Source organism: Rhinolophus sinicus, linkage group LG12 (genome assembly GCF_036562045.2).
Source record: "Rhinolophus sinicus isolate RSC01 linkage group LG12, ASM3656204v1, whole genome shotgun sequence".
Lineage (NCBI taxonomy): Eukaryota > Metazoa > Chordata > Mammalia > Chiroptera > Rhinolophidae > Rhinolophus > Rhinolophus sinicus.
In genome coordinates this window covers 7,846,489-7,873,213 of record NC_133761.1, presented here as the reverse complement: position 1 = coordinate 7,873,213, position 26,725 = coordinate 7,846,489, and the positions used below count along the sequence as shown (strand labels likewise).

The 26,725-nt window shown below is 49.9% G+C and overlaps 1 protein-coding gene across 6 annotated transcripts in view; it reads right to left on the bottom strand.

The window, feature by feature from the left end:
• ASAP1 (ArfGAP with SH3 domain, ankyrin repeat and PH domain 1) overlaps nt 1–26,725 on the bottom strand; it is a 292,224-nt gene that overhangs the window by 4,805 nt on the left and 260,694 nt on the right. For 4 of the 6 annotated variants that reach the window (XM_074316674.1, XM_074316673.1, XM_074316678.1 and 1 more), the window contains 6 exons: nt 26,070–26,298; nt 15,811–15,981; nt 14,792–14,899; nt 8,174–8,243; nt 5,795–5,853; nt 1,641–2,140 (listed from right to left, as the gene is read on the bottom strand). In XM_074316674.1, the coding sequence (XP_074172775.1) occupies nt 1,641–2,140; nt 5,795–5,853; nt 8,174–8,243; nt 14,792–14,899; nt 15,811–15,981; nt 26,070–26,298 (1,137 nt within the window). The remainder of the gene's footprint in view (nt 1–1,640; nt 2,141–5,794; nt 5,854–8,173; nt 8,244–14,791; nt 14,900–15,810; nt 15,982–26,069; nt 26,299–26,725) is intronic. The other 2 variants (XM_074316675.1, XM_074316677.1) reach the window with 2 other exon arrangements.

The following is a 26,725-nucleotide window of genomic DNA, read 5'->3' as shown; positions in this document are numbered from 1 at the left end:
ATGTGCAGCTTCTGCTGCTGAATGTGCAGCATAAACAAATTTCTCAGGCCCCTCATGCAAAGTCCCCAGTCAGCACATGCTGCTTGAACAGGGCGGCCGGGGCTGACAGGGTCCCAGGCAGTTCCCCAAAACAGTTGTACATTTTGATCCATTTGACTTGGACTTTTAGTTGTTGTACTTCCAGTTCCTTATAAACAGGAAGATGGAAATGGAGAAATCACCTTCTATACGATGTTTCTGGCACTGAGCTCATTAAATAATTAGTAATTAAAAAAGCAAGCTATGGGGCGGCCGGTTGGCTCAGTTGGTGTTCATAACACCAAGGTTGCCAGCTTGATTCCCACATGGGCCAGTGAGCTACACCCTCTACAACTAGACTGAAAACAACGACTTGACTAGGAGCTGATGGGTCCTGGAAAAACATACTGTTCCCCCATAAAAAAAAAAAAAAAAATTAAAAAAAAAAAAAGTAAGCTACACTTGTACATGTTTTGGGTTCACTGACTTTCCCTGTCCCCTCGTTTCTCCCTTAGTCGCCCTGACAACCCTGCTCCTTTCTGCAGTCCTGTTCCCGGGGTTCAGTGGGTGGGGTCTGAGAGGCTGGCAGAATTGGGGCCATGGTGGGTCTTAGTTGTCTCAGCTCTGACTCTGAGCACCTGAGGAGACTCAGGTGTGACTATTTATAAGGGGGAGGATTAAGGGAGATCACAAAACTGCAAAGCGTGTGGCACAAACTGGAACTGTGTGCCTGTCAAGGCCCCAGTGGTGCCCGGGGTCTCGGGAGCTGCCCTCACGAAGAGCAAACCATATTGGACGTGGGAGGATGGGTTTTTCCTCCTGTTTCTTTGGTGCTGAAGTGACACACTTTTACTGCCACATCGTTTTTGTAATAAAATGTGAGTGGGGGCAGGACTGTCACGCACAGTGGGAGGCCTTACGGTCCCACTCCCCCCACCCCCCAAAACTGTACTCTTCCACCTGGGGTGCTGCCGCCCCTGTAGGGGTGCTGCCGTGGGCAGGACAAATGGCTCACATGCACCTGCCTGGAGCATCACTTGAACAAAATAAATTGTTTTTGGATAAAGCATTTTTGTATTAAAATAAAATTGATATATTATAAAGCAGAAAGCATTTCATGAAAATGATGAAATGTGAGACTTCAGCCAAATTCTATGTTTGTGCAAGTCTCCTTGGGCTTTGCCTCTAATTCCTCCAGGAAGATACAGTGAGAAGCTCTGAGGGAGAGGCCTCCCAGAACCCAGACAGGAAACGAAAGGCTTTCCTGGGACCCCAGAAGGGCGAGTCTCGTCCTCAAGGATCCTGGGTAAGAGGGTCCACTTGCTGAGTGATTCCAAGGTGCCACCTACGTGCTGCTCAGCCAGCACTGCATGTAATTGCCCAGGAGCTCGGTTACCGTATTAGCTCCTTTTTGTATATGAGAAAACTGAGGCTTGGAGAAGGCATGGAACCGGCCAAGGTCACGCAGCTACAGCGGGCATGGCAGGCAGGTCCCGAGGCCTGGCTGTTGGAGCCCAAACTCTGGGTCCCTACCCAGCAGGCCCTGCCGAGCACAAGGCCGCCCAGCAGGGCAGGGTGCAGCAGAAGCGACAAGAGTCTGACCAGCGGCGTGGGCCACCCACCGTGTTGATCTTCCTGGGCAGCGGGACGGGCGTCTCGGGCAGAGGGGGTGTCAGGTCGTTAGCGTCCTCAGAGGCCTGCTTTTGGATGGCATCTCGGGCAGGCACGTGTGGGGAAAGATCCACAGGGTGTGGCCTCGAAGTCACGTCAGATGGCGGCTGAGCCTTGGGCGACACATCTCCTGGCTGGGATTTTGCCAGCAGGTCTCCCAGCTGTGGTTTGGGAGGCAGGTCCTTCATTTGCGGCTTGGGAGGTAAGTCTGAGAGTTGGGGTTTGGGGGGCAGGTCGCCCAGCTGGGGCTTGGGGGGCAGCTCCCCTGGTTTAGGTGGCAAATCTCCAATCTGGGGTTTGGGAGCCAGTTCGGTGGGTTTCGGCGGCAGTTCTCCAGGTGGTGGCTTTTGTGACAACTCTGCCAGCTGTGATGATTTCTGGAAGATTTCAGGTGGGATGGTGGCTTTGTCTAGGGAGAGATGATGGCTGGTTTCTGTTTTCCTTAGTGCCACTGTGGGAAGCAACCACAGAGAGGGAGGTCATTGGAATAGAACACGAGGTGGGGACGTGACGTTTCCTCCTGTCACAGTCACCTTGAAGAGAACCGACCTGGGAGCACCTGGCAGAGAGGAGCTCAGGGGCCAGACCCCAGCGCAGACGGCCTGGGTTTAAAAGGATAGAAGTTGGAAGCCTGGAAGGCTTTTATGCCTCAGTCACATAAGAACAGGATGTCCAGACTAATGCAGAATTAAAAAAACAAACAAACCATAATTACAAACATAATACAGAATAGAGAGAACTGGAAAGCATAGAGTTAAAACAAAAGTTTTCCACAAGCCTACCATCTACATGTAGCCATGTTAAAATAATATCTTTCTTCATGACTTTTCCACAGATAATACTTTTTCTGCTTTGACCTATATACTGTTTTAAGAGTATTTACCATGTTAATAGAATTCTGTGTTAGCAGCACATAGTTTTTAATGTTGCATTCTGCTCCATTCTGCAGCTGTATCATTAGCTAATTTATTATTGGCTCCCCACATTTTGTGCTTTCCGTACTACATAAGGGAAGAGGGAAGAGGTGTCTCCTCTCACCACCCTACCCCCCACCACTTCTTCCGTTACATACAGGTAGTGTACTCATAACTATATCTTTTAAAAACCATAGTGGGATTACAATATATACATTCTCTGCGACTTTGTTTTCCCCCCACTTAATATGTCTGGGACAGTTTCTAAGTCAGCTCCTCCTTACTCTCTTTCATGACTGCGTAGTGCTCCACAGCGCGGGCATGCGACAGTTTGCTGAACCGTTCCCACAGCTCTCTGCACAGCTCTGTCCAGTAGAACTCAGGACACTAAGGACACACCGCCAACTTTGGCTTCACTGCTTACTAGCTGAGTGACCTTGGGCAAATTACACAACCTCTCTGTGCCTCACCCTCCTCATCTCTCAAATGAGTTAATATATGGAAACAATTGCCATCAGGGCCTGGCCAGCTCTAAGTAATATATTAGAGCACGCTTATCATGACTGTTAGACAGGGTTCCTTGAGGCCAGGATTTGTATTTTTCCTTATTCTTGTAAGTCTGGCTCCTGGTGCAGAGGCCAAGCACATAGTATGTGCTCAGTGAGGAAACAGTTGAGTAAGGCACACTGAGTGAGTCAAAGACTGTTACACTAAAAACACAACACATTCATAAAGAGATATTCTTAAAATTACAGAAGTAAAAGAAAGAAAGATACACTCCAGTGCTGTAAACCACCACAAGCTGTATGTGGCTGTTTTCACCACGGCCTGCCCAGCCCCCTCCTTTCCTAAGGACCTGAAATTCAAGGGCACCCTGCTCATGGGCTGGCCCCTCTAGTTTTAGCTGAAAAGTTAAAGTAGGTCCATCGGATTCTTCTCTTGCAAGTTTGAAATCGGGCAAACAGAAGTCTGAGGCAGACAGTGATGGGGGACACCTGGGGGGCCCCCTAAGGCAGTGCAGCTGGAAAGACTTGGTGCAAGCCACATTCACGGGGAACAGAAGCTGTAAGTGCTGGGCAGCCCAAACTCTCAAAACATGCAACTCTGATTCTAGACATTTATCCTAAAAAAAGAAGACTAAAGCCAGGCAGTGAGTATCTGTGCCAGCATGTTCAGCACGGCTCTGCTTAGTGACAAAACTGCAAATCATGTGAACGGTCAATGGCGGAGACCGCTTTGCACGTCACGGTGCCAGAGAAAGGAACACTGTGCCGCCAGGAAAAGCACGCCTGTCACGTCACTGATACGATGGAAAATGTTTCTGATGTATCACGCGAAAAAAATCAGTTTAAACGGAAACTTAAAACAAACAAACAAAAAGCACAGGAAAGAGACTAAAGGGAAATACCCAGTTGTCTATCTTGATGATAAGACTTCAGGTGGTAGTTCCTTCTTTTTCCAATCCTCTAGAATGGTCACACACACACACACACACACACACACACACACACACACACTACTTTTAAATAAGAAGAAACAAAATGAGGAAAGAGACAGTCCAGTCTCTCCTCTGTGGGAGCCTGCCCAACCTTTGGCATTTTATTTTATTTCCCCCTCTTTGGTTTGGTGTTTCCCCCTCTCCAGTTAAAAGTCCTTTCTGAACTGCATTCTTAACTCTGAAGAGCAGACGAGCACACCCCACCCCACCCCCTGAAACTGAACTACACAGCATGTACTTCTGCAGGGAGGGACATTAGGCAGAGAGGACCGCTTGGTCATGAGGCAGGGCGGAACCACCATCCTGACGATGCTTCTGCAGCCGCATCCGGTGTGCAGCCAGGCCCAGGCAGTCAGGGGAGTGGAACAGCACATAGGAGGACGTGGAAGATGAGGGAGCACGTTAGGACTGACGCTGGCTCAGGAGGAGGGCACAAGGGGATGTGGGACAATGAAAAGGTGGCAGCAGTCACGGCAGGTCCCAGTGGGGAATAAGAATCTTTGGGGTTTGGGTGTGAGAGGAAGGGAGCTGGACACGCAGGTGGATGCGATTCACGGCAGCGCGTGACCAATGGGTGAAGGATGCAGAACTGGAGGGGGGCAGACTGCAGACAAGGGGGGACAGCCTGGGAAACTTGGCTCTAACCGCTGTGAGATCAGGATAGCCCTCTGGGCCAAGGTGAACAGAAAAACAAACAAAACAACCACATTAGATAAAGACTCAGTAAACGCAGGGGAAACCTTCCTTTGTGTACCACGGAGAATGAATTGGCAGTCGGCTGATTTCCCTCATCTTCCTACACAGAAGCCTGGCCTGGCCAGCCAGTGCTCCTCCAAATGTGTCACTTTGTTGATGACCTTGGGAGAGTGGTGAATGCCAGCTTCCCACCGCTAATCCCTCGCCTGACTTCTGGGGTCAGAGGTCTCACTGCCTGTCCCTAGCCTGCAGGCCTGTCTGCTCCAGTGCGGACAGAGAGAATGAGCCCATGGCTCCTGCAGCACTAAAGCTAAAGCCCTGCAACGAAGCAAGGCAGCACTGTCATTTTTGCTGTGATAAGGACACGGACATTTTGGTCTTACAGATGCAAAGCTCTGTCAGGACTGAAGAAGATTTGGTCAAAGAGCTGAGTGTCCCAGTTTGGCAGAGCAGCAGCATTTAGACACTGCTGTCTTGTACTTCGCAGAGCATGGGTGTCTAGACAGATGCCATCCCAGGGAAGGATTTCTGAGCCACCCACGAGCTAGGGGCTTTCTGAAGCATGATCTCATTTCGTGCTTATAAAACCTCAGGAAGCAGGTATTCTTGCCCCACGTACAGGTGAGGAATCAGAGGCTTGGTGACGCTCCTGAGTCCCCTGCCCTGGCCACACAGCTAGTAAGTGGTAGAGCTGCCACTGGTTCCCAGGTCTCTCTGAGTATGTTTGCAAAAGGTCAGGGAATGGTACCTGGGGGCTCTAATAAAGTAACTTTTGAAAGAGTCTTGTGCTTTTTAGGAAGAGTAAGGTTTGGCCTAATCGCACAATTTAAGTGCGCAAAATATCTTCACCGAACAAATATTTACTGGCCATCTATACATGCCAGGAGCCGCTCCAGGCACCTAGAGTGGAGCAGCGATCAAAAGAGACAGAATCCCTGTCCCCTTGGAGGGCACAGTGACACTAATTCCAGGTGAATAAGAGAAAGAGAAATCTTACCTTTCTGAGGTAGTTTAGGAAGAACGCGTGGGCCGAGGGCAGTCTTTGCAGATCCAGTGCTAGTTAATAAAGATTACAATAAGTTAGGATGTAAAGGTGCTGTAATACCAGTCGTAATAGATTATTCAAGGAAATCATAAGCGTCTACAGAATTAACTAAAAACCCTTTACAAATTTCTTTAGCAAACAGTTATAGTCTGTTTTCCATAATTCAGCGTTTGCCTGGCTGGGGAAGGATGAGGAAAGGGCGTTTCTAAATAACAAAGCTGAGCTCCTCCTCCCCTGGGAACCTTTTCCCTGAGGTAATAACGTTGCTGAAAGCCCTTGGCACACTAGATTGTGTCCCAAAGTAACTCATCCCAGTGACCCCGCAAGTAACTCAAGCTGTCCCCATTTTCAGATGAGGAAACTGGGCTGGACCCGAGGCCGGTCTGTGGTGACTCGGAAAAGCAGACCAGCTCCGCTAGATCCCACAGCGCTCACGCCCTCCGCTGGACCCACGCGAACAGCTGGCGTCTCAGACCTCCACGCCGTGAGCTTTCTGCCCTCCTTTTGGAGGATGTGCAAACGAGCAGGGAAAATGCACACGGAAGTCCGCCCCATGTCCTCTGAATAATCAAGTGTTAACCCCACGCCCCTGCCACCGCTGAGATGCCAGTGCTGGAGGTGGCATCTACCGGGGGAACCCTCTGTTTTCCTTTAACGAGAGGCTACCATGACTCTCAGAGGACACAGGGGCACAGCAGACCTGAGAAGCACAGCGGCCAGTGCCTGAGTTGTATCTGCCAAGAGCCCCTGGAAATATCTCACTTCTCCTCTTCTGTCCTTTGATGTCCTAAGAACTGGCTTCTTTCCCCTTTTGTCCTAATTGCATTTAAAAGAACAGGAAAAGCCAAACCGACCAAACAAACACTGAGTCAAAGAGACATGACGGGCATGGCCTGTCGTCTTCTAACCTGGCTGTCACATCACCCTCGGTCTGACTGCTCTTTCCTCAGCTCACTTGAAGCCCCACTGCCTCTGGGCGACTGGACGGTAACATTGTCGAGATAAAGCCACTATTAAACTAGAAGCAGCAAACACCAGCAGGTCGTACTGTGGACATTTTGGGAGTGTTTTTTCTCATGGCGTGCCTCAGCACTCAGCATCTTCTCAGGGAAGCATGCCTGCCAATTACTGATGTGAGGACGGTGGTTATTCCTGAGTGAGGTCCTGAGGCCAAGGTTCGAGGCTCAGAGACGCCTCGTACAGAAGGCGTGTGTGTGTGTGTGTGTGTGTGTGTGTGTGTATGTGTGTGTGCCTGGGCTTCTTCCTGTGGGAATGAGCCTGGGGCTACTGCTGCCGGTGGTGCTGTGCTCACATGTGTCCACGGGGGGCCCGGTCTCATGGAAAACACATTCTGTGGGCACTCTCTCCATGGCAGATTCTTTCCCCCCTCTGGAGGAAGGCCATGAGAACTGCAGTTTGAGTCCCCAGAGCAGGGCCGAGAGAAGGGGACTGCGCGGGGATGACAGGCAGGGCACCGGGGACGTGGAGTCTGGAGAACCATGGATTTGAGTCCAGCTCTGAGATCTGCCACCACCTGACCTCTCGGGGCTCACTTTCCTCAGCTATACAACTGAGCACAACGGCAATGGGCCTATTGTATCACAGGGCTGTACAGACTAAACAAGACCGTGGCATTGAAAGAAACGAGGATTCTGGTCTTTTTTATCTTTGATGAACTATGGAAAATAATCCCCACACACCGGCTGACTCTTTCTCCCTGAGGTTTTGGTCTGGAAGTGGCTCTTTGTTTCCTTATCTTGGATCGTGCCTCTAGAGAGAATCCTCTGCTTCGGGACTGCATAAATGCTGCCCATAGAAGATGTTCCAAAGTATCCCATTTCAATGAAAGGAGGGAAGAAAGCAACGCCGCTTCTAGCCCAGCCGAAAAAAAAATCTTTCAAACAGGGAACTTGGAAAGAGTCATATTTTTATGTTTGGAAATTTCTGGGCTATCGGATTCCCCAGAGGACTATCTTTTGATTCCCTCCACTGCAAATCGGAATCAAGACGGATGGTAAAGAAACAAAATTACTTAACTAAAAAATTAAAAACAACAACTCATTCCGATAGATGCTGTGGTCATTGGGGAAGTGAGGTCCGTTCCCACCTGGAATCTGGATGGAGGAGAAATACTCAAAAACATGGTCTGAAGACCGTGCCAGCCGAGAACTGTTGATTCTGGCACAGCAACAAGGGGTGTTTGCAAACTGGGCGTAAACATTTAGTTTGTAACGAGCACCAGCCAGCAGGCCACACTCGCGGCAGACTGCTGCTCAGACCCACCGCTAGAATTCTGGGCACGGCACCCACACGCCGAGGAGGACTACTTACCTGGACTGCTGAGACAGTCCCTCAAACTTGTTTGCAGTCTTATTTGTTGAAGCTGGACCCACATCGTTACCTACAGGGAAAACCAGAGATAAGAGGGTGCATCTTCAGACAGGGGAATGGAATATGGGGGTATAGGACTTGGCAGACAGACACCCCTCGGGTTCCAAAAAGGAGTTGAAAAGACCCAATGTGGAACAGTGTGTGTAAGTTCACCCAGAGTTTTCCACGCCAGGAGGCTGCGCTCTGGGAACCAGACTCAGAGGAAATACAACCCCCATGGTGTGCGTGCATTCAGCAGGGTGGTGACAACCGGCCGACTGTTGGGCAAGGCCCTCAGTCAGTCAGTCACCCATCATTCATTCAAACATGAACATTTATTGAGCACCTATTACGTGCCCGGCATGCACGTGGGGCACGAGGCACAAAGGCACAGAACGCGTCACTGCTCTCGCATTACAATCTGGACAGGAGGTGCACACGTACGAACTACACTAACGACGTGGAACGAGACGGATGTTGCCTAGTGTTGGGTGCTGTGAAGAGGAAAGTGTCTAGGGGGGCAGGGAACGTCCTCTGCGGGGGACATGGCACCTGAACAGTGGAGCACTTTCTAATGGGGGAGCAGCAGAACCAGACATGTGCATGTCCAGGAGGAGGGAGGAAGACTGCGTAGAACAGAAGTGGGCTCTCCTGTGAGCCGTCCCGGAGCGAGGCGGGCAGGGAGTCCTAGGCCAAGCTGCCCAGGGCCCCAGGTAAAACCCGGGAGCCTGCCGCTATCTCTCAGACTCGAGTCCATTTACTTGCTGCCTTTCCAACGACTGCCCTGGACTCTCCAAGCGTCCTTCTCGGCAGACACCCTTCCTCCCCTGCCTGGACGCCCATGACGTCTGCCAGGGAGCACTAGGAAAGGGCTGGCTGGGAGGCTCAGAACCAGGACGGGGCTGGGCACGCTCACCGCCCGGTGTCTGCTCCATGGCACCAACGGCCGCCTAACATTTTCCCTCTTCACCGCGACCCGAGGAGCTGGAGCCGTTATCCTCGTTTTAAAGATGAGGAAACGAGGCAGGTCACACAGCTAAACGATGCGCCTGGAACCCTGACCACACGTCGACGTGCTTTTCGTGATTACCCCGTCGAAACTTGAACGACAGCAACGGCCACTTCCTGAGCACTTACTGTGTCAGCGACTGTGCTAAGTACCTCACAGCAATTATGGTTACGAAGTACAGGATACAATCACCCCCATTTTACACAGGAAGAAACACACAGAGAAATAAGTAAAGCCTGAGGTCAAGCAGCTGTAAGGGCCCGAGGTGGGACAGGAAGCTGAGCAGCCAGGGTCTGTGCTAAACTACCGGCCTGTCACCTCCCACCCCACCGGACCCCCTGCGCAGGGAGAAGCTGGGCGAGTGCCAGGACGACACTCCTGGACAGGACGTTCTATGACTCTGCCATCTCGCTACGAGAAGGAACAAGCTAAGTAGGCCTCACCAGGCCATAGACTTTGATTTTAGTGAGACGCTCCTTCTGATCATCAGTGTTTCCACAAGCCTGTAACTTAATGCTGAAGTGCTTCCCTGGCAGCCTCTCATGAACCCCCCGCCCCCCACGCTGTGACGTCCTTTAAGGTGGGTGTTTCTTCTCAGCACGGTGCTCTGTGTGCACCTCTGGGCTGCACCTCACGTCTCCTCCCTTAAGACTTCAATGAACCCTAACAATCAGATGTCCAAGACAGTCCTGTGTTTGGGGAATAAGCAGCGGCATCTGCGAATTCCCTTTCCAGGTAGGAAACATCTCAAACCGGTGATTCTGAACCTCGCTACCTGTGAGACTAAATACCTAGCAGACCATCAGGGCTGCAGAATTTGGCCCTTGGCTCTGCCTGTGGCCGCCCCTAGTGCTGTCACACGGATGGGCCCTCCCACCAGGGGCTGTGCCTGACACCACAGCCCAAATGTCCAGCGCCCTCATTTAAACTTCCTCTCTGGCTCCACGACACAGCTTTCTGTCCTCCAAGGACAGTGTGTGTTTTTATGCCTCTGCAACTTTGCCCCTTCTGTTCCTTCCCCCTGCAACACCTACCTATCCTCTCCCACTTGTGGTGAATTCCTACGCAAGCTTGAAAGAATATCTCCCAGGTCAATATCCAAGAATTCCTCCCCAGCCAGGCTCGATCACCCCCTCATGCTTGTGCGCCTACAACCACTGATTGGAGGGCTGGTTCAGGGTGCAGATTCTGCAGCCAGAGAGGCGATGGTTTGGAATTCCAGACGTACCATGGACAGTGGGTATGAGTTTGGAGAATGTGGCTTCTGCGACTGAGCCTCAGTTTTCCCATCTATAAAATGGGAACGACAGTACCTATTCTACTAGATGGATATGAGCAGTACCAGAGAGAGACTCTGGAGTGTGGAGCACAGGCTGGACCGCAGGGAGCACGACACAGGTAGTAATTAGCATCTTTCATAGCTCTCTGAGGGGAGTAACAGAAATGATGCTGATTTGCTCCAAGCGTGAGCATCTCACAGATAGGGACTCTGCCTTGTTCATCTTGGAACCCCACTACCTAGCCAGCCCAGTGCCCGGCACGCAGCAGTGCCTGCTGAATGCAGACCAACCGTGGTGACTCAGCCACTCTCTGCCCTCAGCTTGACTTCTCACACACCTGGGTGGGCAGCGCCTGTGGTCTGTCGTGCTCACAGTGAGCCAAGGCCACCTGCCATGCCTGGGGATAAAAGCGTGCTTTAGAAAAATTTCTGAGAAGAAGAGCATGCTGGAGGGAGGAGCAAAACCACGGAAGCAGCTCAATTCTGTTTTCTTCTCCGTGCCATTTGGAAAAGGACTCTAGCCTATCACACAGATGTGTGTACGAGAGAGCTGCAGATAGATGCTGGCAGGCAACTGAAAAAGTCGTGGCCAAGACGTGAGGTCACTTACTATAGCTCAGAAGCTGCAGGCCAAGAGTTTGTGGGAGGAGAGGTGAGCGCTGGCCCAGCAGTGACTGGCACAGAGGCTCCAGGAGTCTCCTGGACTAGACATGAGCCTCCGAGTCAGAAATGGGTTCAAACGCCAGCGCTTAAGCTCCTGGACTGTGACTGATACACGTTTGACTTCTCTGTGCTTCCGCTTCCCCATCAGTAAAGCAGGGACAGTGATGGTTCCTATGTCATAGGACGGTTGTGATGGCCGGATGGAATAACATCTGAACAAGTGAACGGCACCTGGTACCTGGCAAGCAATCTATAAAAGGCGGTAGCCATTATTCTTTCTAGGACTGCAGGCAAAGCGGGGTGGGGGGAGCGGACATGAAAATACATAAAAAAAATCCAAGAAAAAGGAAGAAGGAAATGTCTAACCACAGGCTTTTATAAGCCAATACTATTTCCACGAAGAAGCTCATATAACTTTAAGTCCCAGTGGCCAAGGATGAGGAATGTAAGTGATTTCCAGAACATCCATTCAGGGCACGTCATGCTCTCCCACGTGTACACGGTAAACACTTCTCTGAATACCTGCCGGTGGATGGAGGTCCTGGGGGAGTTGCTTTCGGGTATTAATTACAAGACTCTCAAGTGTGAGAAGAAGGTTAATCTTATGGCTGCCATGAACTGATAATTAGCTGTGTTTTTCCCTTGCTCTTGCCTGTAAGAACCTCAGTGCCAAATCCGGGGCCTATTCTGTGTGCGATGTCAGAGGGGAGGGGGGTTGTCACTGTGTGAGGGATACAAATGATAAATGTCTAACTAGTACATTGTTTTGAAACTAATAATAAATCAATCAATCAATCAATAAATTTAAAAAATCTGGGGCCTATTTTTAGCCACCGTATGTAATTTTATGTTATTTTGCGAAGAGATCTCACTCCTGGACTTTATGTTTCTTTGCTACCTCTATTCTCCATTTGTCCTCATTTCCTTATTAATTTTTATTTAAATTGTATTAAAATATGTGTTGGTCTGTTCAAACTAGGTTATAAGCAAACCATTTTATCCCCAAAGGTGAGATTTAATGACATGCCACTTCAAAAATCAAAATCCCCACAAAACCCAGATCTGCCCACAGACCTGTCTGTTTTCTGATCAAAAGCCTGCCCTCGCCATCCCCTGAGACAGATGGCCGCGTTCATCCCAGTATGGGCCTCAGTAATGTGATGCCTGTGCTATTTTGGGTGTTGTGGACGCTGTGGTTCTGGCACGGGGGGCCCAGGGCGGCTCTCCCCACACAGCAGGGCTCTGTGCTGCAGATGGACGGGTCGAGGACCACAGCCAGGCAGAGTGCACCAGGCACCTTCTCCCGTGTCTGCTTCATGGGCAGAGACACGGCTCCTGAGACAGGGAACGGCCGGCATCAGCAAGCGGTCACGTGCAAGGAGAGGACCAGGGGCACAGGCGCCCCACGTACCAGCTGGGAGAACCTGGGCAGGTGACAACCTTTCTGAGTCTGTGTCCTTCAAGTTGAGCTCCCAGCGTTGCCCACCCTGTGGGGCTGTGGCTGAGAATTAGGTAAGCACTGTTAACTAGCCCATCTTACAGTTGGAGAAACTGAGGTACGAAACAATTCAGAGATACGTGCTGAAAGCCACAGGGCTACTGGTAGAGCTGGATGAGAATCCAGGCCTGTGACACTGGGTCTGTATGGGAACTCTCTGCTCTGCGGGAACAGAAAATGAACATGCCCTGGGAAGGAGGTGACAATACCCTGAGAAAGCCAGAGGCAAACAGGACCGCTGTGACAATCCTGTGCCGGGGGAACAAAGACTGGTAGTGGGGGTGCGGACTGGACTGGGGAAGGCCTTTTCAGCAGATCCCTGGAGAGTAAATCTGGAAAGATGACTAAGCACTAACACCAAAGGGTAGAACATTCTAGGGTGAGGTCATACTGTGAGCAAAGGCCCAGATCTTAGGGGAAGGAAGGTAGTCTGGGAACCTGTGTACGTCCATAGGACAGGTATGTCCTGTTTACAGGGGTGGGCAGGTGAGGCCTGCGGAGAGCTACAGGGCTGTGCCTGTACCAGCTCGTGTGCCTGGTGTCTCCCCTCTGGGCCCTGGTCCTGATTGCAGACAGTCCAGAGATCCTTGTCTCAGGGCAGTTTAGGGGACATCGGAGCACTGGAGAGCTGGGTGCACAGAGGGAAGCTGCAGGCACCACACCTATTGCCTAGGAGCCCCATGCCCCACGTGTTTTATCAATGCCCAGCCTGCCCCGTGCCTCTGACTTCTGGAACACAACGTTCGTGGGAGACAGGCAGAAATAAAACCAAGCACTGATCATACGACAGAAAGCACGACGACCAGGGTCAGAGCCATTTGAACCTGCCTGACGAGCAGTCAGCTGTGGGCGCACATGTGCCTCTCACTGACCTGTGTCTGCAGGTGCGTTCAGGTGCATCTCACATCTGCGTACACACCCCAGCACAGACGGAACGGCCCTGATATCCCAGGATTACTCTCTGGGGTTGTCTGTCAGTGACCACCACCAAAGTCTGTCATGTGGACAACTGTCACTTATGGTGAGGACGGATTTTGGTTTCTGTCCCTCCAGGCTGGTTGTAGGTGGGAGGCTCTTGCTGGTGAGAGACCAGCACACGGCTCCGTGCCCACAGCTTTGGAGACTCGAATGTTCCTGGATCCCTGTCTGGTGGCACTAACTCACCGTCATAAAGTAGTAACTCTGTTTTTTTAGTGACAGAATGCCCCCATTCACAGAAAAAAAACCAAACCAAACAAACAGAAACACACCAGCTGCTAGTCCTGCTGCTGAGGATGGGAAAGACATTGAAGAAAGTGATGATTCTTGAGTCAGAAAACAGAAACTCGGTCAATTTCATTGTAGACTGATCGCGTCTGTAAGGTGAATACAGGCACGATAACCTTTACACAGATAAGAAGTGACTAAACAGAGGCTCCAAGTTTAGCGAAATTGGAAAAGAAGATTAGTTTGTGATTTGTGGTATGAAAATCGGCACAGGAAACTTGTGACTGTCGGTGGAATGTTAGCTGGGAAAGATCCTTTTGGAGGAAGTCTGGGGACACGAAGGCTCTGGAACGCAGCCTCTGAAAACACCAGGACCGACTGACTGGGTGTGATGTGCCTGTGCCGTGTCCTCCACTGCTCTTCCTTTGTTCGTCTCCCCTGGGAACTGATTTAAATGCCCACCGCAAACGTCCCCTCCTCTGAGCAGCCTTCTCGTACCGTCTGACACGCTCTTTTCCAGCATTTCCAAAGTACCTGAGTCACATGTTAAGCCTCGCAGTGAAGAACATTTACTTAGCTCCTTACCCGCCTGTCTCCCCCACGAGCCCGTGAGCTCCGTGAGCATGTGGGTTGAGAAGTCCCACCACCAGGCACATAACGATGCTGAGGGAATGGCTTCACACACAGACACGTTTGCACACACACTGCGGCATCTGGGCCAGGTGACAGACAGGTGTGCCAATCTGCAAAAGGTAGGATGGCTTTTTCCAAAAACTTGGAACACCTGGTACGGGCTTTGGATGAGGCCTTGAAAAGCATTCAGCTGATTTACCTACCAGTTATGATTCAAAAACAAACAAACAAAAAAGCCACACTGAAACTCATTAAAAGGAGGAGGTGACACATGCCACCTAGCTCGCTCACTCAGCAAAGCTCTGCGTGCCCGTCGGGGGCCAGGACCCTGCTGGGCGCTGGGGAGACTCTCCGATCTTGACTTAAATTGTTGACCGACTAGTGAAGAGTTGTGATGCACTAAAAAGGTAGACAAAGATGGCAATTATGCTCCTGTGGGTGGAAGTTCGTGATCTGTAGTCAGGGTCAGGTCACAGGTGATCACTGACTACCTGCCGCACGCGGGGCCTGATTCTAGGCCCTGTAAACACAGCAGAGAACAAGGCAGACAAGACCCCTACTCTCCTGGAGCTCACAGAGACCAAAAAACCCAGCACGAAATACTTCTCGACTGTGATAAGGGGCTCTGAAGGAAATGGGCGGGGAGGAAGTGCCTTCAGAGAGGAGAGCCAGGAGACACACATGCAAGCTGAGAAGGACCAAAGGCAGCCCGCCTCTCCAAGGGCTGGCAGATGTGCAGGGAGGGGACGGTCCCCCCAGGGACAGAGTCTGTACCCACGAAGTAAAAGGAGGCCTGTGTGGCAGTAAAGGGGTTGGGAGATAAGAGCCAGCCCAGGCGGGGCCCCCTCGGTCCTGGAGGGAGCAGTTTGCCTTTATCTGAACCGCAGAGTGAGGAAGTGACTGTGTCTACTTTATCTTTTAAGAAAACCATTCTGGCTGTTGTGAGCACAATGAATTACCTTGCTTTTCTGAGGCCTGGTTTCCTCATCTGTCAATGAGGCTGACAGTATCTAGCTCACTGAGTTGCTACTGTGATTCAACGAGATTTTGGGGAAGGCTGATTAGCAGAGTGTCTGGTGCACAGAAAATGCTCAGCACATTATTATTATTATTATTACAGTTTTTAAATGGTCCTCAATATTTTCCAAAATGTTTCCTGGTCTTAAGAGGCAGTACGGTCATACTCATGCATATTCCAGCGGGTGTGCAATCCGGTGCATTTGCTGAATATGTTACGTGTCCACTGCCCACTGTGCCCCACACACTGCCCGGCCCTGGGCAGCGCTGGCCTTGACTGTAGGATGACTTACCCCAAGGAACTGCGCCTTTGTTTGGGGGCCCGTGAGGTAGTGGGCTGGGAGGGTCGGAAAGGGTTCTCTTGTGTCCGGGTGGTGGGGGAGGAGGCCTCTTCTTGGATAGGGTGGAGCTGCCACTAGAGGTCTGGGTGCTTAGAGGGAGTGTTGAAGGTGGGCCCGCTGGACCTAGAAAGGAATTGAATGGGGGCAGGAAGGTTAGTCCCAGTCTCAGAGGACAGCCAGCATGCAGCTACTTCCACACATCACACGTGCTGCGACACCCAGGGACAGGAGCAAAAGGCTAGGGACGGCCGGTTCCATTAGTCCAAGAACTCACAAATAGGGTTTTAAAATATTGCCAGTGGAAAAAAAAAAAAGGAATTACAACACAGGAGAGTGTGTGCTTTCAAGGAACAAAATGCCAGTCAACATGGAATGCTGATGCGTTTACATCATTCAGGTGCAGCGGAAAAAATAAAACACACCCATTTTAAACCAATACGTCGCTGGAATCATCGCAAACTCTACGGAGGAAGAAGGCACACGGCATCCCCACCAAAATCAATGGGGGACAGAGTACAGGCTGACGCCTCAATGGCCCACAGCCTGAAAGTGCTCAAAGACTGGGACTTTTCTCTCTGTTACCACGGTTCCTTGTAGTCAGCAAACTTTGCCTGCAGGTTTTTGTTTCTGTTTTTTAAATAACTATCAATAATCAAGGATCTAACGTAAAGAGTTACTTAGAAAAAAAGAGAAATCCAAAAACTGCTTTTTCCTCCGATTCTGAATTACTCTAGAAATCATAAAGCACATAATATTCAAAGTCTGAACAAGTTACACAAATTACACATTGATTTCTATAGATTTCAAAAAAAGATTCAACTTTCTCTAGTGGTAAAGATAGGATAGCAGTGATCCTATTACTACAAACACACACACACACACACACACACACACACACACAGTATTACTGCAAATGTTTTGATTTTTTTGAACAAATGTTTGAAGAAAACAAAAAATGGGGTTTGTTTGTAAGAGCTGTTATGAGAGGAGTATATATGTCATTAGTTTTGTTTATGCAAAGTGACGCTGGAATGGCTGGTGTGTACCAGGCACTATAAGCTGGGCAATTTGACAAACACATCTTTTTTTTTTTTTTTTTTTAACTTTTATTTACTAAGTGTGTTTTTCCAGGACCCATCAGCTCCAAGTCAAATAGTTGTTTTCAATCTAGTTGTGGAGGACGCAGCTCACAGTGGCCCATGTGGGGATCGAACCGGCAACCCTGGAGTTATGAGCATCGTGCTCTAACCAACTGAGCTAACTGTCCACCCGACAAACATATCTTTACGATTATCACCAGGTCTATGCTTTAACTGTGTTGTTCATGGACAATGGCTTCCACAAGCATTAAAAAAAAAAAATGAAAAAAGGGAAAGAAACAAAGGAAAGCTAAGAACACCGCCACACCAAGTTACCACAGGATCGTCGGTACCGGGAGATCCAGAAAGGCTCTAGAACAGCCTTCTATGTTCTGCATATTAAAAGCAGAGCTTAATGACTGCTGGCCTCCTTCCTTGGTGAAATAAGCTTTGGTATTTCCCATTATCCATGACTGCTCAGTGCCAACATTGACTTAAACCATTGTTTCTCAAACACTGTTTCCTCTTGGAAGTAAACACTGTCAATCTCAGTAAAATCAGCATCTGCTTTCAGATGAAATGGCCCTGGCTATATAATTTATTCTCTCAGTCCTCTGATGGGATACATCATGGAAGCGTTACCTTTAACCCCAAGTCAATGCCTAATTATGGCACCAGTCACTGCAATTTCTGAAACAATCTTGTTTTTGCCACAACAGTCATTGTTAGCATAGCCTTGACCTCGTGGAGTGCTTTGTACTTTTCAAAATGAGCTCATAGATGCTATTCCCCTTCACTTTCATAACAATCCTGTGAGGTGTGTGGGTGAGGTATTTCGGTCCCCATTTTGCCGCTAGGAAGGTGGGGGCTCGGTGCGATTCAGGTTACACAGCCACGAGGGGCAGAGCTGGGACCACAAGGCAGGTCTCTGGCCAGTGAGGCGCTTACCCCGTCACATGATGCTGCTGTACCTGAAAGCCGGGACAGCATATCCTGCGCTTGGCACACGAGAACAACAACAACAAATGCTTACTCTTAGGAAGTGTAACTTTCCTCTTGGAAAGTTAGAATAGAGAACAGACAATGAGGAGATTCTCCAGCAAGTTCATCTTTATCGCCACCTAGGGATTTGCCGAGGCACTGCATCTGAAAGGTGCTTCAATCAGTCCCAAATCCGGCCTGGAAACAAAAACTGCTGAAGACAAAATGCTAACAGAGCGAAGTCTCTGAGCAAAGTTGTGTGTGTCCACACTTTCAGGAGTCACATTGAAGCCACAAACCAAGCAAAACCAAGCCTCCTGACAAAAATGAAGGGGTTACTGCCCCCCATGTCGTTCTGTCCTTTCTTCTTTCTTCGTATCAGCAAGGATTACACTCTATAATTCTTTGCCTTTGTTCACGGCCTGTCTCCCTCATCGGGCTGCAGGTTCTGTTAGGGCTCGGCTGTTCGCCGGCCTGGTGTATAGTAGGTTGAATTTAGTAATTTAATATTGGATAAAGGGATGAATAAACTGCTATTTCTATTGTTTCAAGGCTACTGATTCTTAAGGAAGACAGCATGTCTCACTTAGGGTGCCTGATCAAAACTAGGGAGAGAAAGGAAATAAGGAGAGACAGTGCTAAGTTTGAAAAGGAATATTTAATACTTTATCTAATTTCATAGAAGACACCCACAGAAACCCACCTGCTGTTTTGTAATAGAAGCTACAGAAAGGAAGATGCCACACAATCTTGCCTCGAAGGGCATGAGTATAAAAAGGTTGAAACACACTACATTAGACTCCAGAAAAGCAGATTTAATTTTTTTTAAGATTTAAAGAGCTCAGAAGACTTGCAAAATGAGTAAATAGTCTCTCAGCACTACAGGGGATGTTTTATGCAAAATAATTCTGAGTATTGGCTCAGACAGGAAAGAAGCAATCATGGCAGGATAAAGAAAGCTAAAACAAAACAAAAATAGAAAAGAACAAACAGTATCAAACAAATTCAAAAAGGAATGGCAGGCAAGATTAATAGGTGGGGGAGAAGACTCAAAGAGCCAATTTTCTCCCCATAACTCTGCCAGGGCCTGTGGAAGTAAGGAGAAAACGCCCCAAACCGCATTTGGCCACTAATATGGCTATTATGTTAAATTCTCTTCTAATTCTTTTTCTTAAAAGTAGGGGTCTCGTCTTCCAAAGCTACTATGAATAACACTGAGGTTAGTTACATTAGTAGGTCTTCTCACAGCCGACCCCCAGCTCTTCCCGAGGGGGCAACACGCCTGGCTCACTGTCCTATCTCCAACAGCCTCTGGGGCACTTCATTTGGACATCCTGCCATAGCTTCAACGCCTGTGGTCCCCACTGAAGCCCTGAGCTGTGCTGCCTTGAGCACACCTGAATGTCATCAGCGCCGAGGGGCCCCTAACTGAGGGTCGCAGCAAGTGGGCCCAGCATGTGGTCAGCGCTCGGGCACCTAAGGACACTGCATGTCAGAAGCCAGGGGAGCCCTGGTTCTGAACTCTGGGGCCTGGCCATTTACTCTTAAAAGGCTGCAGCTACTTCCTGAGACCCTCCCAGGACCTGGTATTTCCTCTTTCACCAAAGCTCCCTGCTGGGAAAACATATTCTTACAGTAGTTTGAATAAAACCTCACCAAGATAGGACTCCATCGTCAACAACAAGGAAATCTATCCACTTAAGCCCAGAAAAACTGCCCTGAAAAATTATTCCCCTACGTCTAATTATAGATACTTAAAAAGTCCATCCCTAAAATCACAATCAGCATGCTTTTCAAATCCCCTCCTCCACTTCCTAACTTCTCCAGCGACCACTTACTGAGAGCATGGAGAGCCACACCCACACTCAGGAGTGTTACACGCGTTACCCAGAACTCGCCTTATAAAGTAGTACTGCGATCAGGACCCTCTGTTTCAGGGTAAAGAGACCCCAAGGCTCAGAACGCTTAGGACACTGGCCAGTCACAGCCGTGTGACTGCAGGCTGGGCTCGCAGCCCTGACACACCGTGCTTCTCTCCCTGTGAGTGGTACGGCGTCCTCCTTGCTAGAGGTCTCAGAGACAATCCTGTCCCCCCTCCCCTTCCCACTCTCATCCTATAAGGGTCAGTTCCAATGTCACCTCATTTCAAGCCTCCTGGAATCCACCCCCCGTACCACCACCCCCCACCCCCCACCCCCGTGCCCAGGGACTGCCCTATCTCTGCTCCCCCACAAGACCTAAGGGCACTAAATACGCTTCCTTCCTAGGCTGTCAGCTTCCTTAGGGCACATCCTGGGCACTCATAGGAGTCTGTGGAAATAATTCATGGGGTAGGTTACTCAGGAGGATTCTTTTTCAGTGTCTTTGCATCTTTGGTTTTCAGTGAAACAGAAAACCCAGAGGTCTTCCATGCTGGGAGACCAAATAAATGTACATCTTTGAAATGTTAAAGTAAAAACAAGACCCAGAAAGAAAAAAAAAAAAAAAAAAAAGACCCAGAAGACAGCTTTAGAAATTATCCTGATGATCTTTGAGGAAAAAAACAACTGCATAAGGTACATATTCTAACATGTCATATACTCGTGTAAGTATTAATGACATAAGTTACACGTACACTACCCTGGACAACACAAATGAAAATTGAAAACGTTACCATTTTCTAATGTTTTTCATAGGATGGAGCTTAAAAGCATGGAAAATGTATGTTACTTTAAAAAGTAGAGAAAGACAGAGTATTTAGAGAAGAACTGTGTGTATAGGAGGAAGGAGCTATTATCACGTCCAGGCTCGGATGGGGAAACAGAGGCACGGCGAGGCGAGGTGCAGTGGAGTGGGGGGGACACCACAGGGCCAGCAGTGAGCCAGTCAGGATTCCAAGACGGCAGGTGTGACGCCTGAGTGACAAGTGCCACACAGAGAACACAGCACTTGCTATCTGTCCTTCAATCTCCTTGCGGGACACTGATAATAAAGAGGAGAGAAGGGGATTCTAGTGGCTTAGGGCTGGTTCTTTAACAATGACACACACATTCTCGTCCACAAGAAGCACACGGATGACCTCTGCTTCCCTTCCACACCCTGGCAGTCAGGTGACTAAGTTTCGAGCCTGTGCCAGCAGCCACCACTGAGGGCAAAAACCACAGCCACGGTCCTGGCCAGCAAGATGGTCAGTACAAGGTGACAGATGTGTCATGCTATAAAAAGGGTTGGGGGGAGACAGATCAAAGAAGGCCGGAAAAAACATCGAACCTGAATAAAAGGCAATGGCCATGGGAAGCTTTAAAATCAAGCCACTCAAATGGCTGTCTTCCCATGAGATGAAAAAAAGCCCAGGACGCTGTAAAGTGACCAGTATATGAATAAGACTGCTAATAGGAACTATCTCCGAGGAAAGCCCAAATCACTCGCGGCGTGAGGCCACCTTCACATCCTGAGGAAGTCTTCTGCCTTTCCACTCCTCCCGCGGCCCTCTCTCACTGACAGACTTCCAAGGAAAGACAGAGGGATGGTGCCTGAGATGCTGACACAGCTGAGTCTGGACATGACGCTGCCGACGTTTTGGAGAAAGACTTCTCAGCAAGTCAGCTAACACATCCCCACGGCATCTGGCGTGGTGTGTGCCCCCTCGTGACTCACTGATTCTGCTGTGGTTTGTTCACTCCACAAGCACAGACAGGGCTACTCCGCCCCCCTCGCCCCACCCAGGCCAGGAGTCAAGGACAGCTCACTCACAGCCCTGGGGCTTGAGGACTTCCGCCACGTAAGTGGGAGAGAGTGAAACGAAGACTTCCCGACTCTCTTCTAATCTTTGAACCAAGCACCTCCTACAGCGTACCCTGCTGCCAGATGGCACATGTCCCTGTCCCCTCTGCCACCGGAGTGCCAGCTCAGAAGCAGGAGCGCCCTCCCCACTCGCTACACCCCCAGGGCCCGGGCACTAGGACGGAGCAGACTTCTGTCTCCTGAAGGCCACGAGCTATCACCTGAAAGACATGATTTCATGTTCTCTGAGCAGTGACCCGGCAAGGCAGACAGCCAACCCTTGTTGTTCAGATGAAGACCCTGAAACTCGGCAAGATCAGTGAAATGTAATGAGACCACGACAGGGACAGGATGAGCACTTTTGGGTGAAGGAACCCCAGTCTGCTGCATGGAGCAAAGGAGAGAAGGCTTCTGAGTTTGGCGCCCAGGGGCTCCCAGAGGCCCCGGCAGCCACGGTCTGGCTTTGCAGATTGATGTGCCTTAGCGAGCACACTGCTCTCAGCCTGGATTCTCTGAGTGACGAGGGTAAGTAGTCTCTCCACCTACAGGGAAGGTGAGGGCGGTATCTGGTTCGATATTCTCCATGACACCATCGCAGCCTCGGGATGGCAGGTACCTCGGTAGGTGCTGCTTTTGTGAATACGCCCATCACCTGCGAGGTCCATATTTGCCATGCCCGCCTCATGTAACCAGGCCAAGGCGAGGGTCTGACTGAGGAGGAAGTCCCTGTGTGGAAAACCTGTGTGACGTGCAGAACGAATGCTTGTAGGTATTCACATGCTATTCAGAGGGGCTCTGGAACACTCGATTCTAGGGGACTCATTTCCTGAATTCATAAAAATGAACTGTAATTAGCGTATCAGTTGTGCGTGTGTCTAAAAGCTTGAAAAGTTTGTTCTTTTAAGTCAGTTAAATAAGCTCCTTGAGATGGGATTTATCCTTCATCTACTTAACAAATCCTTTCTCTGAGTGAAGGAGCCGACATCACGCTGGTTTCCGGATTCAGAGCACCTGCTACTGTACCAGACCTGGGCGACTTCAACAGCCCCCGTTCCCGAAAGGACGCTTTCTCAACGCTGAGGACTCAGGGCGCCAGTGCCAGCAGTGGTACCTGCCAGGGGGCACTTACCAGTGCCAGGCACTGAGCTTAAATGCCTCCTGTCCTCACTCATCTCCACAACTATCTCCACGTCAGGCAGTTTGTGTCATCGCTGTGTAAAAGTAAAGAATCGCACTGTGGGAGCAAACGGTGGTTCCAGTGCTTAAACTTATTTAAAAAGGTAAATCAAACAAACTATAAGCAAGTACTATCTGTTTTCAAGGACCTGTTCTGTGGGACGAGCACCATGCTGCTCAGCACGTCCTTCAGAGTCTAGAAACATCGTTCGGGTCACCGCCTCACACCATACGAGTCTCTCACAGTCGTTCAGGGCCTTGCATTTTCCAAGCTACTTTCTCCGTATGTTGTGTCTCTGGATTCTGATGACAATGACATGAGGCGGGCATGGCAGATATGGACCATCTTCCTCCATAACGGAAAAGAAGAAACTAGAATATCCGGCTTGACAAGTCCTAGGGCCCATTTTAATTTTCTATCCTATTTCAGCCAGTGTGTGACCTGAAGTAAGCTCCTTCATCTCTCTAATGGGTTGCAGACTGGGTTAATTTTTCAGCATCCTTCTAGATTCAAGTTCTGCAACATAATCTTAGCTTAAAGATGAAAGACAAACCAATCTCGGCAAGCCTGATCAACGGCTAGTCTTAATGCTCGTAAAGTGGGGGCAGGGGAGCTGCTGAGCACCAGTGAGAAACACGCACGCTTAAATTTATAGCTTCGATTAAATCTTGTTGGACCGCACATCTGCTGAGGGGTCTAAGGCTTCGAGGCGGTGAGTCTGCGCTTCTGAATCGCTGAGTCTTCCAACTGTGACTAGAACCCTGCTCAAGCACAAGGGGGCTTTGCTGGATGACAATTTAAGTCAAACATCCTTGCATTTTGATGAGGCAGCTGGAGTTGCTGGAAAATCTTTCTGAGCTGGATTCAGACAGATTCTTTCTACGTTTCCCCTCTGTATTCCCCTGGTGCACTAGCGGGGTTTGATCATGAGTGTCTGTTTCTGCCTCCCAAAAGTCATCATCCTTCAGACTCCCACCCTCACGGTTGTGGAAATGACTCTTGCTGCAAGCAGAGACCTCTGCTTCACTTGCTGTGGAAAATAAGCAACCCGCGTGGCAGATTCAAGGCAGCCTTGTTTTTACGCAAATGGGGTCTATCGGTTCAACAGAATGAAATGGAAATAAATGTATGGGCTACAAAACAGTGGGGGATTATCTCTGCACAGAGCACCAGCTGGTCACCAACAACGTCTTCTAAGAACTCCATTCTAAACATCAGCACCCTTCCAAATGGAAGGGTATGTGCGCGCAGCTAGTGGCAGGAATATCTCACGTTTCAAGACCCTTACAAAAGTCACGAGAAGGCTGTACTTGTCTCACCAGTGTAAGGCCTGATCTCCCATCTGATGGCCTGATGTGTGCAGCCGGGAAGAACACTCTGATTTCAGTAGGGAGAGACTTCTTTTTTCAGTTATGGGATTTTTTTTTTTTTTTTTTTGGGGGGGAGTCTATCCTTAGCTGACCACGGCTGCGATAGCCAAGTCCTGAGTATTTGTTTCAGCAGCTGGCTGACTAAATAAACTTGGTCTTTGTCTTCTGGGCTTTGGGTAAAGAGCTAGTTAGAATTTATTCAAGGCAGGAGAGAGATGTGTGGCATGAGTTAGTCATGGGTTTCTGTGTTCCCCTGAGATAAAATTACAGAAAGGGCTTAAAGGGAGAGGAGGGGGCCTCTTGGCCCCCAGGACTCTGGTGTCATTCTCTCCTGTAGACCTTTTGCAAGATTCTCCGTTACCTGGAGGCTTCTGAACAGGTATAGACCCTGCACGTCTAGACAGGTCATCACGACGATGCTGGGAACCAGTTAGGGGACAGGAACCCTCTCAGTCAGGAACGCTCTACAGTACAGGCCTGCAACTCGGCATGTTAGTGGGTTAAAAGGATTCGGGTGCCTCACTCAGGTATGTGCTAGGATAATGTATGGACCAGTAAGAAACACTCTGGTGGGCTAAACCTCTGGCTTACACGTGCTGTTACTGTTACGGTCACTGGTTATCTTTGATGAGTACCATTCATGCCGAAGCCTTAATACAACTTTTCTCTGTTATTTTATGATCGATGAGGCCATTTGGGGTCTCGCTAAGAACACAGCTCCCATTTATAACACCATTTCAATGGAGAATAAGCTCTGAAAAAACACTGTTTTGAATAAAGCTCACATTTCCCAGAAAATGGCCCCAGTGTGATTCAAATAGGCATGGCACTGTGTACCGAGAGGCCCTGGAAACCTGTGTTGGCATAAGCTGAGCACACAGGGGGGACCCTGCATTTGAATGTACTGGCTGAGGACAAACCGGAAGCTACAGCTCTGGGGACCCCTCCACTCCCCCCTGGCTGGGGTGACCCTTTCATGTTGGCATTTCTGTGCCTCAATTTGTCCCTGTCCGGGGAGAACACACTGACTTTCTGAGCAGGGCACTTTCTATGGATTCAGGGTCCAGGACAAACGCTCTGTTGCCACAGAACAGGGTGGGGGACCATCCACCCTCCACTCCAGCCCCGCGGGAAACCTGACCACGCACTGCCTAGTAACCCGCCTCTGGGTAAGATCCTGCCCCAGGTCATGGCTCCTCAGAGAGCACGGGAGGGTGGGCTCCGGTCGCACAGGACCTGGGTGAGCATCCCAAATTGCTGAGAACCGTAGGCTGTTAGCTCAGCACCTCTGCACCACAGCCCCTCGTCTGCACGGTGCCAGCAGCTGTCGTCGTGCCTGCCTCGTTTTGCAAACATGAAATGAGACGTGCCGGGCTGAGGGCCTCCAGGGCTTCCTAACTGTTAACTACACTGTTATTGCTACCGTCTTCAGAAGAGAAGCATTTTAATCTAGAGGACAGTAACTTTTCAAAGAAGAACTCAAGTTCCACCCCTTATTAGACAGGAAAGAGCACAGATTTTGGTGCCTATGTGGGCATTGGATTGACTCTCAACTCTACCACCTATCAGCTATGCGACCTTGGGCAAGTCATTCTCCCTCCATTAGCCTCAGTTTCTTCATCTGTGAAATGGGCATAAAAAGCACATGCCTGACAGGACTGCCATGAGGTTAACACGAGATTGCACAAAGAGTGCCCACAACACCGTCTGTCTCGCTGTGGTGCTGGGTGGGCATCACCTCCCGTCCTCTGCCACTCCAATGAACCCTGCAATTTTCCCCCCACAGCTGGGTAGACTCCTGGCTTGAGGCTGGAGTCACAAGGCCCCTCTCAAAGCCCGTACCTTTCCCGGCGTTTCTAGGAGGCAGCGGAGGCGCATCTGAGGTTGGTGATGTGGGCGAGTCTGTGTTTGTGGAGGCGAAGATCTGGTTGGTGAAGGCGCCATAGGACAGGCGCTGTTTGTCCCGTGGAGTGCCGAGTCCTGGCAGGGACAGCTTGTCCTGGGGGGAGATGCTGGAGGAGTGGCAGAAGCTCTGAGGTCTTGGGGAGCGTTCTTTCTTGATGGGGCTCGGCTGGCAGACAGATAACAGTGCAGTGGGTGAGACAATCATCAAGACGGCACATCAGGTGTGGAGAGGACCCCAGCAGGCAGGCCTCCTATGGGAATCTGGGCTCCTGTGGCTCTCTGAGCCTTATGAGGTCACCCGCAATGACAGCCTGAGCGCCACGACACAGTAACGGATGCAGGCATGTCACTGTTAGCAGGGTCACGTTAGGGAGCCACTGGTTAGGGAGCAGCATTCTTCAGAAGCATCGGGTCACAGTTAGTCAAGCTTTAACCAACAAATCCCTCCCCTGCGCAGGACACTTTCACCGACATTTGAACAGTTTTTTCACCTGTTTGCAACTGACTACATACATGTCCCATTTAGTGCTGAAGTTCTCGGTACTCTCCTCTCTCCTCATTTTACGTCCTCTTAGAAAGTCATCACATCCACG